Genomic DNA, 15,909 nt, shown 5'->3' with positions numbered 1-15,909 from the left:
CCTGTTCTGCAAAAACAGAGCAACTGAATATCGGATTGGAATCCCTTCTGCCGGCAGAGTTCTCGCCACCTTTCAAAAGTTTTTTCCAATGTAAATTAGGTACTTCGCGCGTTCCTTATCCTTGTCCCTCTTCTTTGCAATTTGTTTATCGGAACGTCGTGTCGTGTCTTTTTGGTCGTCTGTCGGCCATAATTCAAACTTCCCTCTTCATGCTTCTCTCTCCTCCACACACCCCCTTCATGTGTACGTGCACTAACCCCCCAAACCCCACCCTCAAATAGCCTACTTCTCGCCAGTTATTGGCTGGAACACTGTTTGTTGTGTTTCGTGGTGCGGGTGAGCCCAGTTTGTTTTTGTTGCCGTTTGTGGAGCCTGGGCTGTCTACAGAGACCACGTTTTTTAACAGTGTGTTCAGGGTACAGGCAGCTAGCGGATAGTGAGGAGATGTTTGCTGTATGTGACAAAAAATGTTTTGGCCTAAAAAACGCGAGACATCACTTAGAGCACCTTTAATTTGCGTAAAAAAATAGATGTTTATATTTGGCATCTTTTTGGACTGTTTGACTTGCTGAATAAAAAAATGAAAGAAACATGAACTAGGAAATTAGTAATTAGAAGCTTAATGATTGATTATCAACTGTTAAGTGATAATTTGGTAAATTCAGACTTTTTAGCCTTAACCCTTTAGGCGCCAGAGGTTTTTTCCTAAAACGTTCGATTTTGACATCTTAATTTCAAAAGGCTATATCTTAAAAGTGATAAAAGATAGAGACTTTCTGTAAATTAGAGAAATATTAAGGATGACCCAAAGTTTATGTAGGGATTACATTTTCCCATCTAATTTGCATATTATGACGTCATATGGTGGCCGCCATCTTGGATTATAAATTTTTTATGGTTTTTGTTGATGTTTATTTGGTTGTTTGTTTTTTTTAGCTGACAAAGACACACACATCACAAGGACATGAACACAAAAAAAGAACACATATTGTGTACACTACTAAATGGTCAGGGAAATAGATAGTAAATCAACAGTGTAATAAATGGCAGACAAAAACAATTGTTGCAGGGCTTTTGCTGTAGAGATAATGACTCCCTATTCATCCAGGTGACATTTCTTGTAGTGTTTCATGGTGTGGTCTTGCGATAGACTATGCATAATAGCCCCTCTGCCCCGTGTCACATCACCTCTTCTCCTGCTACGAGCAGCAGCGCGCGCGGGCGCGGCCAGTTCTGCCTCGCGCGCGCGCCGAATGTGCACAGCTCGGACTACTGTCATTGTCATTGCGACTCCCCACCCTGCCTCCACGTTGCCCCCTAACTGCCCTATGAATACTTCGACCTCGTCTAACATACCCAGTGGCATTAGACAAAGTCTCCACCACAATACTGTCGCCGCGATTGCGGAGAGGCACACGGTCACGGCTAGCGCGGTAAAAATCTCCCGCGGCCGCCTCGTTCCCCACAACACTAACACGCCTGCTAACTTCGCGATGAACACTCCGACCCCGGGAAACATTGTTCCCACCACTGACATTGGGCAAAGGACCATCTAACGTTATATTGGGCAAAGGATTCACCGTTTGTGCTTGGTGTAGGGCTATACTTTCACTTTCAGAATCACCGTCATTTTCTGAAGGCAGATAACGTTATTCCCCTTCAGAATCAGGGTCCGTGAATAGAAGACACAACACTTCATTGCGGGTAAGCTTTATTGATGCCATTAGATAATAATAATAATAATAATCTAATGCAAATACTCACTGATGTTGACAATATTGCTCTGATAAAATGGCTCACTTGCACACTAGCTCCGCTTTTGTTCGCACTGATTCAATGCGCTCTAGCTCGAAGATTTTGTATAGAAGCATGACCTTTTTTTGAGTCGGGGATGAAGTATGACATGTCTGCCAACTAGTGGAGGGGAGGTTGAACGAAATTTGACACCCTATTTGACAAAATCGGCCGTTTTATTCAGTGCCGCATCTTGTCGAGTAAACTCGACCGTGGCGCCCAGAGGGTTAATGAATCTTGATGATTCAGTTTGACGGCACAATAGTGGGACAATTTAACTGGTTAATCATTTCAGTCAGTTGTTTTAAAATGCTTCTGTTTATGAATGTGTCTATCTGAACACAGAGTTTGCATGTTTTTATTAAACAAAGCGGTAATACTTTAGAATTATGTTCCATCATTAATTAATAACTAGACAGGAACATAGGAGTAATGCAATGTTAACATTCTAACTACTACTAACTAACAAGAAACTCTGATTAACAAATTAGTAAGTAATAGCACTTAGTCAAATGTGGTGGTTCACTATTAGTTAATCAATAACTGCTATTTTTTTCACACCTCCCAGATAAATACTAAGAACTACTATATAGTTCTATACTACAACCCCAAATCAGAAAAAGTTGGGACACTGTACAAATTGTGAGTAAAAAAGGAATGGAATAATTTACAAATCTCATAAACTTATATTTTATTCACAATAGAATATAGATAACATATCAAATGTTGAAAGTGAGACATTTTGAAATGTCATGCCAAATATTGGCTCATTTTGGATTTCATGAGAGCTACACATTCCAAAAAAGTTGGGACAGGTAGTAATAAGAGGCCGGAAAATTTAAATGTACATATAAGGAACAGCTGGAGAACCAATTTGCAACTTATTAGGTCAATTGGCAACATGATGGGGTATAAAAAGAGCCTCTCAGAGTGGCAGTGTCTCTCAGAAGTCAAGATGGGCAGAGGATCACCAATTCCCCCAATGCTGCGGCGAAAAATAGTGGAGCAATATCAGAAAGGAGTTTCTCAGAGAAAAATTGCAAAGAGTTTGAAGTTATCATCATCTACAGTGCATAATATCATCCAAAGATTCAGAGAATCTGGAAAAATCTCTGTGCGTAAGGGTCAAGGCCGGAAAACCATACTGGATGCCCGTGATCTTCGGGCCCTTAGACGGCACAGCATCACATACAGGAATGCTACTGTAATGGAAATCACAACATGGGCTCAGGAATACTTCCAGAAAACATTTTCGGTGAACACAATCCACCGTGCCATTCGCCGTTGCCAGCTAAAACTCTATAGGTCAAAAAAGAAGCCATATCTAAACAGGATCTAGAAGCGCAGGCGTTTTCTCTGGGCCAAGGCTCATTAAAAATGGACTGTGGCAAAGTGGAAAACTGTTCTGTGGTCAGACGAATCAAAATTTGAAGTTCTTTTTGGAAAACTGGGACGCCATGTCATCCAGACTAAAGAGGACAAGGACAACCCAAGTTGTTATCAGCGCTCAGTTCAGAAGCCTGCATCTCTGATGGTATGGGGTTGCATGAGTGCGTGTGGCATCAATGCTGAAAGGTAGGCTATATCCAAGTTCTAGAACAACATATGCTCCCATCCAGACGTCGTCTCTTTCAGGGAAGACCTTGCATTTTCCAACATGACAATGCCAGACCATATACTGCATCAATTACAATATCATGGCTGCGTAGAAGAAGGATCCGGGTACTGAAATGGCCAGCCTGCAGTCCAGATCTTTCACCCATAGAAAACATTTGGTGCATCATAAAGAGGAAGACCTAAGACAGTTGAGCAACTAGAAGCCTGTATTAGACAAGAATGGGATAACATTCCTATTCCTAAACTTGAGCAACTTGTCTCCTCAGTCCCCAGACGTTTGCAGACTGTTATAAAAAGAAGAGGGGATGCCACACAGTGGTAAACATGGCCTTGTCCCAACTTTTTTGAGATGTGTTGATGCCATGAAATTTAAAATCAACTTATTTTTCCCTTAAAATGATACATTTTCTCAGTTTAAACATTTGATATGTCATCTATGTTGTATTTTGAATAAAATATTGAAATTTGAAACTTCCACATCATTGCATTCTGTTTTTATTCACAATTTGTACAGTGTCCCAACTTTTTCTGATTTGGGGTTGTATATAGTATAGTATTATATTCATAATTAATGTGAATAATGCATAATGTTAGGGGTGTAACAATATACCGTGCCACAACATATCGCAATAAAAAAAATGCAACAATATGTATCGTGGATAGTGACAATATGTATTGTGTATAGTTAGTGTTAGTCAGAACTTCATGAAACTACTATATAATGTTGAATATAATGTATAGTGATGCAATGGGGGAATAGGTGTGGGTCCTGATAATGCCAAATGTCTGATGTTACCAGTAAAAAGTGGCCAACATTTTAAATATATCTAGTCAGTAACAGAGTGCAAGCATATTCGTCTAAAATGATTCTGTATTTTCAGCTTCAGAATCATGAATATTTTTTGTCCTGTGCATCAGCACCAAGTCCAAGCCTATTAATTTACACCCACAATGTAATATTAAATTTAGCATTTTAATCAATAGCACATTTTTTGTTAACCTTGTACATGTCTTGAAGTATCGCAATAGTATCGTACCGTGGGTTCAGTATCGTGATATGTATTGAATCGTAACATGAGGGTATCGTTACACCCCTACATAATAGTGTTGTCACGATACTAGAATTTCTAACTTCGATTTGATACCTTGAAAAATATCGATATTCGATACCATTTTCGATACCACAGAGAAAAAAACTGCCACAATATTAAAGGAGAACTCCGGTCAATTTTAACATTGAGCTAATTTTTTTGTACATTTGGAGTGCTGTCAATACAGAGAACAACGACAAAAATCGGTGTTGCCTACACCGAGTTATTCTATTTTTAAAATTTGCACCCTGTTGACTTCAATGGGGCAAGTACTAAACCTGCTTTTAGCCTCTTAACATCCTTGATGTGTCATTACAAGTGCACAGAAAATGTGAGTGATTCCTTCTGAGTGAACACGAGTGAGTCTGACTGCAGTAGATGTGAAAGAAATGTATAAAAATGATGTTATTTAAGCCAGCGCAAATACCTTTGTTTACATCCTGTTTTTCGGTTGAAGTCCAAAGTAGTCGATTGCCGAGTTCACGCGCGTGATCATAGGTATTAAACCTATGCGTGTGAACTCTGCAATCGACTACTTTGGGCTTCAACCGAAAACAGGATGTAAACAAAGGTATTTGCGCTGGCTTAAATAACATCATTTTTATACATATCTTTCACATCTACTGCAGTCAGACTCACTCGTGTTCACTCAGAAGGAATCACTCACATGAACTGTGCACTTGTAATGACACATCAAGGATGTTAAGAGGCTAAAAGCAGGTTTAGTACTTGCCCCATTTAAGTCAACAGGGTGCAAATTTTAAAAAATAGAATAACTCGGTGTAGGCAACACCGATTTTTGTCGTTGTTCTCTGTACTGACAGCACTCCAAATGTACAAAAAAATGAGCTCAATGTTAAAATTGACCGGAGTTCTCCTTTAAGGGGGTATTTTTTATTTATTTAAAGCTAAATATAACAAGTCTAGAACATGACAATGAGGTATATTTTACATGAACAAAAATGTCCTGAGGTAGTGCACTTGTTCAAAAGCATAAATGCAGGTTAATACATTAACGTTATTTGATGAACAGATTTAAACGCAAACGTGCGTGCATCACACGCGAAAACAATGCTCACTGGATCAACATGAAGTCAAGCCACCTTTATTTATATAGTGCTTTTAACAGTACAGATTGTGTCAAAGCACTTAACAGTATCAAATTGGAGGGTAGAGTGTCAGTAATGTATAATAATAAGATTAAACATTCAATTTTCAGTTAAAGGCATTTCATTATTGAATTCAGAGATGTCATTGTCTAGCTCAGTTTAGTTTAATTAGTATCTGTGTAATCAAATTGATGATAACCGCTAATGAAGGCAAATTGCAGAATTAAATAATAATTTTTTGAATAAAGTTAAAGTTAATTTTACCATCACACAGAACGAGCAGTGCGCTGCGTTTTTTATGTTGCTAGGCAACCACTGAAACAGCTGTCCTGTCAGTCAAGTAAACATCAAATCAGCCTTTTATTAACTTTATTTACTTTCTGTTAACATTGTGGTAGTTACGGTTCGTGAAGTCGTTAAGCTCCTGGTAACCCGCGAGAGCACCACAAGTTTATCCTCCATCATCGCACTCTCCGGGCGTTCAAGCAACTAGCTTTCATCACTAAAACGGAAGGCCCGCCTCTCCATTCAATCGATTGGACAGTGAAAAAAACGCGATGACGTCGGGCGCTTTTTCCGCTCAGAGTTGCTTTTTTGTCCGCTGGAAACCAACTGAAAATAGGCGCCTCTCACTGCAAAAAACGAGTCGGGTGTGATCGGCCCCATTCACTTTTGCTATTTAACCAGAGCGAATGAGACGAGTGCGCGTGTGGTGTTTGTCAATGTGCCTTTGGAGAGAAGTGAAAGTGACAGCTCGGCTAGTATCGATACTTCGGGAAATTAGTATTGGTACCGTTCAGATATTTCAGTATCGATATTTATCGAAATATCGATATTTTTGACAACACTACTAGCCTACATAATGTATAATTAATTCTAAAGTAAAGATCATGGTAACCCACTAGTAATGACTGGAGTATTACCACTTTAAAATTAAATTACCACTTTTAAAATGAATCAGTTACTATAGTGTTAATATTGCGTTACTCATTTGTTCCTGTGAAGTTATTCATTAATGACGAAACAGTATTCCAAATTGTTACAGACAAAGCTTCCCATTTATTTCCGCAGCAGACAGAAACTCAACATCCTCCACTGCCGCCTACATACAGTAGACAGTCCCTCACTGAACTGAAACCTCGAACCTCAATTTTTTCACCGAGCTCACTGCATTGCATTTTGAGATTGCCTTCTCTATGAGGGATACATGCAATGCTGTTTTAGTAGTTTGCTGTCATTTGAAGAATTGTCATAATTTATTGTCGCCTTCTTTGTCTACGTACTGTAGGTCGATCACTTGCTTTGGGAAGCTCTAAACTTTCTTTCTCTCTCTCTCTCTCTCTGTGTGATGGTTCCTGATTATTCCTGTCATTTTCCCATCCGCGAACGGCGCAGCACTAATTAAAGCCTGAAGCTGCAAACGAGCTGACAAGATTTTACTACCACAGCAAAACTCACAGACAAACTAAATTTAAACGCCATCCCACATGTGACCACATACACATCCTGAACACATGTAGACTCCTGCTTATGATCACAGATCACACACTGAACACTTGATGGGCGGCTCTTCATTTAAATGAAATTACCATACAAGCAAATTAGACGCAAAGATGTCAATTTGACAGTGCCTGCACAAAATGCTAATTCCAAACTGCCTGGCAGTCATATGCAAATACTGATCTAACGATCATCTTTATAACACGAAACAAATTAAACATCAAAAATCACAACAGATGCACAATGACCAGATAAAAGAACACGCCACAGGACAAATAATGTGATAAATCACATTTATTTGTGTGTAGCGTCTTCTCTGCCCTTGTGAAAAAGACATGCACTTAACTGTACTTTCAGATATTATTATATTAATGAAGTAAAAGGCCATGTAAGTGTACTTAAAGAAAGCACACTTTCAATACAATGTTTCTTAATACACTTAAGTTCACTTTAAAACATGCACTTTGTAATAATATGCATGTAACATGCAACTAAAAAAAATAATAATTTGTTGGTAACACTTTTTTTTTTAACAGTGTCCTTGTTACATTTAATTTAGTTACTGTAGTCATTACTATAAACTAACCCTAAACTAAACCAAACCAAACTGAACCCAATTACACTGTAACACGAGCACCTTAAAATAAAGTATAACCATATTCTACAAAGTTCTACCAAAGTTTTAGGCCTACTTTAAAGTACATTTTAAAGGTACACTATGTAACTATTTTTTTTTAAAACAAAATTTAAATAATGTGTGAATACATCATCAGTCTTCTTCCAAAATTAGTTTTTGTCTTAATGTCCTTGCAAACGAAGTCCAAAATTCTCGTCTGGAATTTTTGCACGTTAAAAAATAAATACAGTGTCTGGATTCCGTTTTCTTTTTTAATGGTTAAATAAAAAAATGAATGAAAATTATACAATTTAACAGCATTTTGTAACAAATGTAGCAAAAATTACATTTGTATAGCCCTATGAAATAGCCTGCATTTTATGTTTTCTCAAATTCCATTTTATTTTTACCAAATTCTGTGTTTTCCCATTTTATTTTTCTGGATTCCATTTTAATGGTTTAATTAAATTGTAATAAATAAAAGCATGTCTAATTAATTGAATTCATGAAAACAACTTAATGTTTTTTTTTTTTACAATAACTTAAGGCTATATCTCTGCATCACTTAAGGCCGTAAGGCTATATCTCTGCAATGCTTTAGCGTATTCATACCAAACTTGTTACATGTCATCACAAGCATAACCCAACTACTGGTCAGGATATATGAAAAATAGCTTCTTTTTTTTGCTTAAAACTTCTGAATGGTTTGCCCAAAAATCACAAAACTGGTCTCTTATAATTCTGTGCAGCATACTTAGTCGAACAATACTACATTTTTTCCATATTGGCCATTTTGGGCGTCAATTCTGTCATAAAATGCTATATTTTATGAACGCATTAACATATCGGTATACAAAACTCGGTATGGGTCATCAGGACCATGCCCTATTTAAAAAGTTATAAGTTATAATGAAAAAAAAAAAAAAAAAAAAAAAAAGATCCTAATAGCTTTTGATTAATTTTGCCTATTTTAATGAAACTGATCTTGATAGATTCCTTGAGTCAGAGATCAGTGATAACAATGATGCCATATTTGGTCCAACTTGCTGTCCACCATTTTGAATTTCTTTGAAAACCTACTTTTTCTAACTCCTCCTAGACCCAAAGGTCCGATTTTCAGCTCAAATAAATTTCAGACCATGCCAGCAAAAAGTTATTAAAAGCTTTGTGTTTGGCCAAACCATTCTGGAATAACGCATCAACAACTTTGATGACATGATACCAAGCTGATTTTGAGGCTTTAACTCTACAATGCTTTGGCATATTGACATCAAACTTTCTATGTGTCATTGTCTCCACACATTGACGACACAACATCGATTTGGTAATAGTACCACCAATTGGTCAAATGCCATAAGCAATTAAATCATATTACATGTAATCGTATAATGATTTATGATCAAGACTTGGGTTTGACAACTGCCAGACATCAGGGCACATTCAGGAGGCCGAGGGCCCTGCATCACAATCAGCAGTGTTAGATTCAAACTATCAAACACACAACACATCTCACTCTGTGTGGTCTGAACTTTTATGGTGCCGCTGGTTTGAAGACTTCTGTGATGTTTGAGTCAAACAGTAAAGAGAAAGAGGGCAAAGAAGATGATAGTATGAAGAGGGCAAAGAAGATGATAGTATAAATAGGTGAGACTTACACTCGCCGTTGGTGAGCAGGACGGAGGCAGTGAGCAGCAGGAGACAGTGTCGGACGGAGGGTAACGCTACAAGGACGCTTGGCACAGGCATGATGTTACAACTCACCCGCTGAGTGTGCCAGCTCACAACGCTCCTGCAACACTCTCACAACCTACAGACAGAGAAATGCACAAGAAATTAATAAATCAAAAGATATTTTCTATTTCATGACTCTGAAATAAACCAAATGAAAACTTTTTTTATTTTAAGGCAAAACACTACAAGCAAAACCATTGTATGTTTTTTTTTATTTCCATGCACTGGTCTGTCTTGAGTTATAATTTGCTTTCATAACATGTCCTCTTTTAGACTAGTGGGGAAAAAACATTCAAAACACATTCAGTGTCTATTACACTATCTGTTTGCATCTGTAGATTTTAATTTCAATACAATTCTTTTAAGGCTATTTTCTCAAAATTAGTTTTATCTCCAATTCAGTAGCACTTACACCAAACTTTACAGTTTTATTCCCATCTGTATTATAAAAGTTTTTTTTTTTTTTTACAGAGGGGTTTATTAATATAACATTCAGCATGATTTCTATAACATTATTCCTAAAAACATGGTGAAAAAAATATGTGTTTCTGTTGGTTGACAGTATTTCTTAGAGTGTGTTCACACTTGTAGTTCGGTTTGTTTGGTCTGAACCAAATATAGATATATATTCCTGGTCTGCTTAGCATTCAGATTGGCATTTTAACACTGAATCTAAAGGCATAGGGATATGTTTAGCCTACAACCTGATTGGTCGGCTTATATGACATATTGCCTATTTTGAGACGGAACTTACCGAACATCCAAAACAACGCTGTGTGCTGAGCTAAATGCGCTCATTGTATGTGTGTAGCCTGCATATGATGGTATTTTGACCAGCTGAGAACTCGTGAAGAGCTTATAAAATGTGTAGAGTCAAAACAGTGGCAGCAATCCCTCCGTCACACACACAAACGAAGATCTGCTGCGGGGAGATGCGTATGGAAATAAAATAATGTCAAATGTTTTTGAAACAAAAAGCCTGTTGAATTGCACTACTTGAAAAAAAATAGGCATTGCATTAACCATGCTTGCATTTTAATGCATTGTATTTTTAGGGCTTGCATTTTTATGGCCTGAAATTCAACATGGTTGAATATTTAAGCTGTGAATATTTCAATTAAAAACATTTCAAACACATTTTCATTATTAAAAATTCAATAATCCATATTCACCTTTCATATTTTACTTAAATACAACCTATAATATTCAACAGGCAATTTTTGGTCCATTTTATTTCGCTTTGCAAATTCGCTTCCACAAATTCAGTGGTTCAAATTCGACAGTAAATTAAAATGAACTGCAGGAAAAGCAGTAGATTACCGAGATACTCTCCATCTGCTGTTAGTCAACCTCACCAGCAGGTGGTGCAAAAGCGCGTGTTGTTAACGAAGACCAGCAACAGTTAGAACAAGTCATTCATTCATAAAATGAAAATGATTATCTGTGTCAGTATATATGCTGAAAGAATGATAAAGACACAAAAGCTGTGTTTATTTTTCATTCAATAACTTCATTGTTACTTTCCCTGTGTAGCCTACAGGTCATCAGCTTTCTCTACCTACATGAACAGGATTATAATCGGTTTCCGTCAATACCTCATACTCAAGGATTCCCCTTCCGTCGGGACAAAACGCTTAACGTAGCTTATGGACTAATACAGTGATATGAAAGACCAAACTCGCACCTTATTGGGGATGTAGGCTGTAGGCCACTATATAGGCTAGATGGACTAAGAATATGAACGTAACGCGCAAAGTTTCATGCAGAGCGTTTCGTGATATACTGGCATAAAATCAACACTTGATCAATACTAACACTTTCTCTTCTCTTTTCTATCTCTCTCTCTCTCTCTCTCTCTCTCTCTATCTCTCTCTATATATATAGTAGGCTATAGTATAGTAGGCTATGCCTACGTGCATTGCATTAGCTTAACCCCCTGAGGTCGGCTATCTCGCCGGCGCGATAGACTCGTTTTTTTCCGTATGAGTGCAAAAAAAATAAAAAAAATAAAAATAATTTTTTATCTTATATGCTTGTGTTATACATCAATCGATCCTGTTTAGTGTGTATTTTTTTGGTGTATGCTCATAATAAAAACAAAGTGTTGTGCTTTTCGCCAAATAAAGAAAAATAAACATGATGCGAGTTCTGCCTACTCTCCGTCAGTGAAGTCAATTCTGAAACGCGTCCGAAAATGAACTGTAACTCAGCGAATACTCAGTCAAACAGGCATACAGTCACACAGGCATGAAGCTTGAATTCTCTTCTTTCAAATGAAGTAATTTTTATAAAAAACAAATATTCACAGTTTATATAATATGTATGTAAAGAGAGAGATGTCAGTCGTTCTCATCTCAGCTAATTAAGTTTTAATGTGACTCCGCCTACGGAGACCGCGCTATTCAAACGCAAATGTGAGGCGATCCATACAAACCTGTGAAACGCCCACATCCGCTGGATAAGGCCGGTGAAACACTGGATGCGTGGCGTAAGCGTCTCAGCTGCGTGGCGTGTCCGTTTTTATTTCGGCTCCCATGTTAACAGTTTAGAGTTTGCACACTGCCTGTGTGAGACGCGCGTCTCAGGCGCGGCACGAGCCGCGTGGAAAACGCGTGCATTCTAGAAATAGAACCGACGCCTATTTTTCACGCGACACGCAAGCGTCTTGGAAGCGTTTCCATGCAAAATTGAATAGGAAAATCTGTTTATTTGTCATTTTGACACGAATACATATTAATAAATGTCCTTTTGATGTTTAAAAGTGTCTAGGTTTTGACATAAATGCAAATATAAATGTAATTTTACAAAATATGATCGATTTTCAAATACTGCTGTATTGAATGAACAGCTTTTAGCAAACTCTATTGCTATACTGAGATGAGGAATATATACTGTATGTGTTTTGTCAAAAATAAAGTCATCAACTAACTAATGAATCCTTTACTTTGAAATACGTATGATAAAATGTATACTTTAGTTTTGAAAGACGTTGACTAGTTTTGAAAAGATTATAAAGTATGTATGTGCATGCATATATATATGTGTGTGTGTATATATGAAGAGTTCAGATGCAAAAGCCTCTAAATGCCATCTGAAATTTTCTCCTAGAATGATCATTTTTATGAAGCTTGTATATTTAAGTTAGCTATAGGTGACACACCTGAATGAATGGCTCATTAAGTATGCAGGGACGTAGTCTCACCAGGTGTGAACTACTAAATATGCATGATGCTGTTGGAGCGTTTACGCCCCATTCGCATATTGGCTTTCCAAACTAAAAGTGTTTCACAAAACTAAAATCAATGTACCGTTTTTTTGTGGATGATTAGGCAGGATGATTTTCATATCATTTTGAAGAAAAAACACTAGGCGATGGCATCCATTAGTCAAAAGTCTTATTGCCACATATTTAGTATGTGTTTTGTGGCCTTATTTCAGAAACTTTAATTTTTAGTTTTTTCGATAACCATGCATAAACATTATTCTCTCAAAAATGAAAACATGTACATACATGTGGCTCACATATTATGGAAGTCCTGTTTGTGCTATATAGAGTGAATTTACACCTTTGCCATTAATATGTTTATAAGCAACTGAAAAAAAGCACAAATGTCAGGGCATGTCAGAACATCTCAAGGACCCCAAAAACACCCCAGACCCCAGAGGGTTAAACTGGGAAGAGTCATAGCACTTGCATATTGTTGTCCTCCTATTGTTAGTTTAACTGTAAATTGCGTTGGATAAAAGCGTCTGCTAAATAAATGACTAAATGTAGCCTAATAAATGTAAAATTGGCTTGACATTGGACATTCGTACATTTAGGGACCGTCTCAAAAGTTGCATACAACATTGGCATACACATTTCTAACTTCAATAGCAAACTTTAATTTATTTGAATAAATATCAAAAATCCAAAGGGTGCGCAGTATGCCTGACACTACATGAACACTTTACAGTTGGTTTTATGACTGTAAGTCGTTCTAGAAAATGCTATTGAAGTTAGAAACGTGTATACCAAAGTCGTATACACTTTAGAGACGGTCCCTAAATGTGCGAATGTCCAACGTCAAGCCAACTTTATGCCAGTCTATCACTGGGAAACGCTCAGCATTAAACTTTGCGCGTTATTCTGAGTCCATCTGCTTGCCTGCGAGTTTGTTCTTTCATATCACTGTAATTAGTCCATTAAGCTACGTTAAGCGTTTTATATGTCCAGCAGGGGAATCCTATTGAGGGGAACAGGGGAACTATTGAGGGAAACCCTAATAGCTTGCATGCAGCACATCGCCACAATATAAAGTTAAGGCAACTAAACAACCAAGAGAAATATACGTCAACCTCAAAAATGTAACATTGGATCTGTATATCCACATCGGGGAATAACATTATAATCTTGTTCACGGTAGAGAAAGATGCTTGTAGGCTACACAGGGAAAGTAACCGTGAAGACACTGAATTTAACATAAAACCGCCGTCATAATAATCACAAATACACTTACATTGCTGTAAATGAGTTTTATGAATGAATGACTTGTTCTAACTGTTGCTGGTCTTCGTCACAACACGCACTTTTGCACCACCTGCTGGTGAGATTGACTAACAGCAGATGGAGAGTATCTCGGTAATCTACTGCTTTCCCTGCAGTTCCGTTGAATTTACTGTCGAATTTGAACCACTGAATTTGAGGAAGCGAATTTGCAAAGCGAAATAAAATGGACCGAAAATTGCCTGTTGAATATTATAGGTTGTATTTTTAAACAGTTTGAATATTTTGGAAGTGAAATATGAAAGGTGAATATTGATTATTGAATTTTTAATAATGAAAATGTTTTTAATTGAAATATTCACAGCTTAAATATTCAACCATGTTGAATTTCAGGCCATAAAAATGCAAGCCCTAAAAATACAATGCATTAAAATGCAAGCATGGTTAATGCAATGCCTATTTTTTTTTTCAAGTAGTGCAATTCAACAGGCCTTTTGTTTCAAAAACATTTGACATTATTTTACTTCCATAGATGCGGTTCTGATCCCTGTACCGAACTTTTATGAGCAAGAAAAAACAGGTATGCTTGAGCATTGTCGTTTTTAGGGTCTCATCTTCCCGTTTTTGGTTCGTTTATATGTCTTTGGTCCGTGTTGCTTTTATATAACATTCGAACCGCACCAGAGTTCATTTGGAAGCGGAATGAGACCCATCTTTTCAGCGGTCTCGGTCTACTTGTTTGATGCGCACCAGTGTTCAGATGACATGTTCAATAACACTTGTTCAAATGAAACACACTAACAGAGCCATCGCACCAGGGTTTGTTTTATTCGAACCAAACATGCCAAGTGTAAACACAGTCTTATTTATAGAGTGATAAAAAGAGATATCCAAAATCCCCTCTGTAAAAACCTTCAACTCTAATATGTTAACAAAATGAAACAAGAATTTTTAACCTGGCTTTATCCAGTGTTCATATTTACTGTACGTTCTGAAAATGAAAGCAAATAAGTGCATATTTAATTAGATAGCCTAATGCTAGTTTTGCATTTCAGAAAACTTGTAAAACAAAACATTTGTCTTGATGTACTTGTGATTAATCAACTGGGGAAAGTATCTCTTAGTTACAAATTTTACCCTATTCACCTATATTGATTTGCTTTAACAAGCTTTTGCCTTGGAAATCAGATTGCAGAGCTCAATGTTAAACACACACATGCAGACACACTGTTGGTGAAGCTCACCACAAACTCACCATTCAAATGAGTGAGTTTACAAGCTTCAAACAACTAAAGTCTCTTTACACCTTTAGCCTAACAACTAGATGATGTCCTTAATTGTTTGTAATAATCACTTTGTCATTGAAGAGATGTAAATGCAAATGTAATCCAAAGTAAAACACACTCATTTATATAAATGATTTATACACAGAGTTGCCATTCAGCAGTAAAACCTCTTCATCTCTACGGTACAAACACAGACGACGCAGACTTCTGTTCCCACCGTACCCGCTCACACACGGAAGTCAGAGTTGGCATGCACTCGCCGCCTGCTGACCAATGTCACACGCACTGCCACGCTTGCTATTTCCGTTCACGATACCATCACTGGCTCTGGCTGTTACTTTATGAGCTCATTTCGACTCCGAGCGCAAGTATTCATGAATGCAAGATGACAGTCTGTGTAATATTTGTGTGATTAATTAATAGTTCAGATATCAGCTGCTCCCGTCTTGTGTATTGTGGCACTTTTATCCCAAGCTTTTGTTGGGAGAGTGAGACAGACAGTGAGACAGACACATCCATTATGTGTGTTTTGTATCTGTTCCTGATGAGCCGATTCTTTGTTGAATACGAATTTCCATCACACTCACACACAGAGCAAACACTCTCTCTAGAAATCTGACAGATAAGTAATACCGCACGTCGCCCACGTTGGCAGGCGATTTGTAAATAAACGAGAAAA

General features: G+C 37.4%; 1 protein-coding gene across 26 annotated transcripts in view; it reads right to left on the bottom strand.

Moving 5' to 3' along the window:
- The window catches only part of LOC307155595 (receptor-type tyrosine-protein phosphatase delta), an 846,598-nt gene that overhangs the window by 181,615 nt on the left and 649,074 nt on the right, over positions 1-15,909 (bottom strand). For all 26 annotated transcript variants that reach the window (XM_079866351.1, XM_079866375.1, XM_079866370.1 and 23 more), the window contains exon 8: positions 9,383-9,534. In XM_079866351.1, the coding sequence (XP_079722477.1) occupies positions 9,383-9,473 (91 nt within the window). In that variant the 5' untranslated portion in view covers positions 9,474-9,534. The remainder of the gene's footprint in view (positions 1-9,382; positions 9,535-15,909) is intronic.

The sequence above is a fragment of the Squalius cephalus genome (assembly GCF_949319135.1).
Source record: "Squalius cephalus genome assembly, chromosome: 3".
In the NCBI taxonomy this organism is placed as follows: Eukaryota; Metazoa; Chordata; class Actinopteri; order Cypriniformes; family Leuciscidae; genus Squalius; species Squalius cephalus.
Note: the sequence above shows the minus strand (reverse complement) of the source record. Positions and strands in the feature narration are given on the sequence as shown.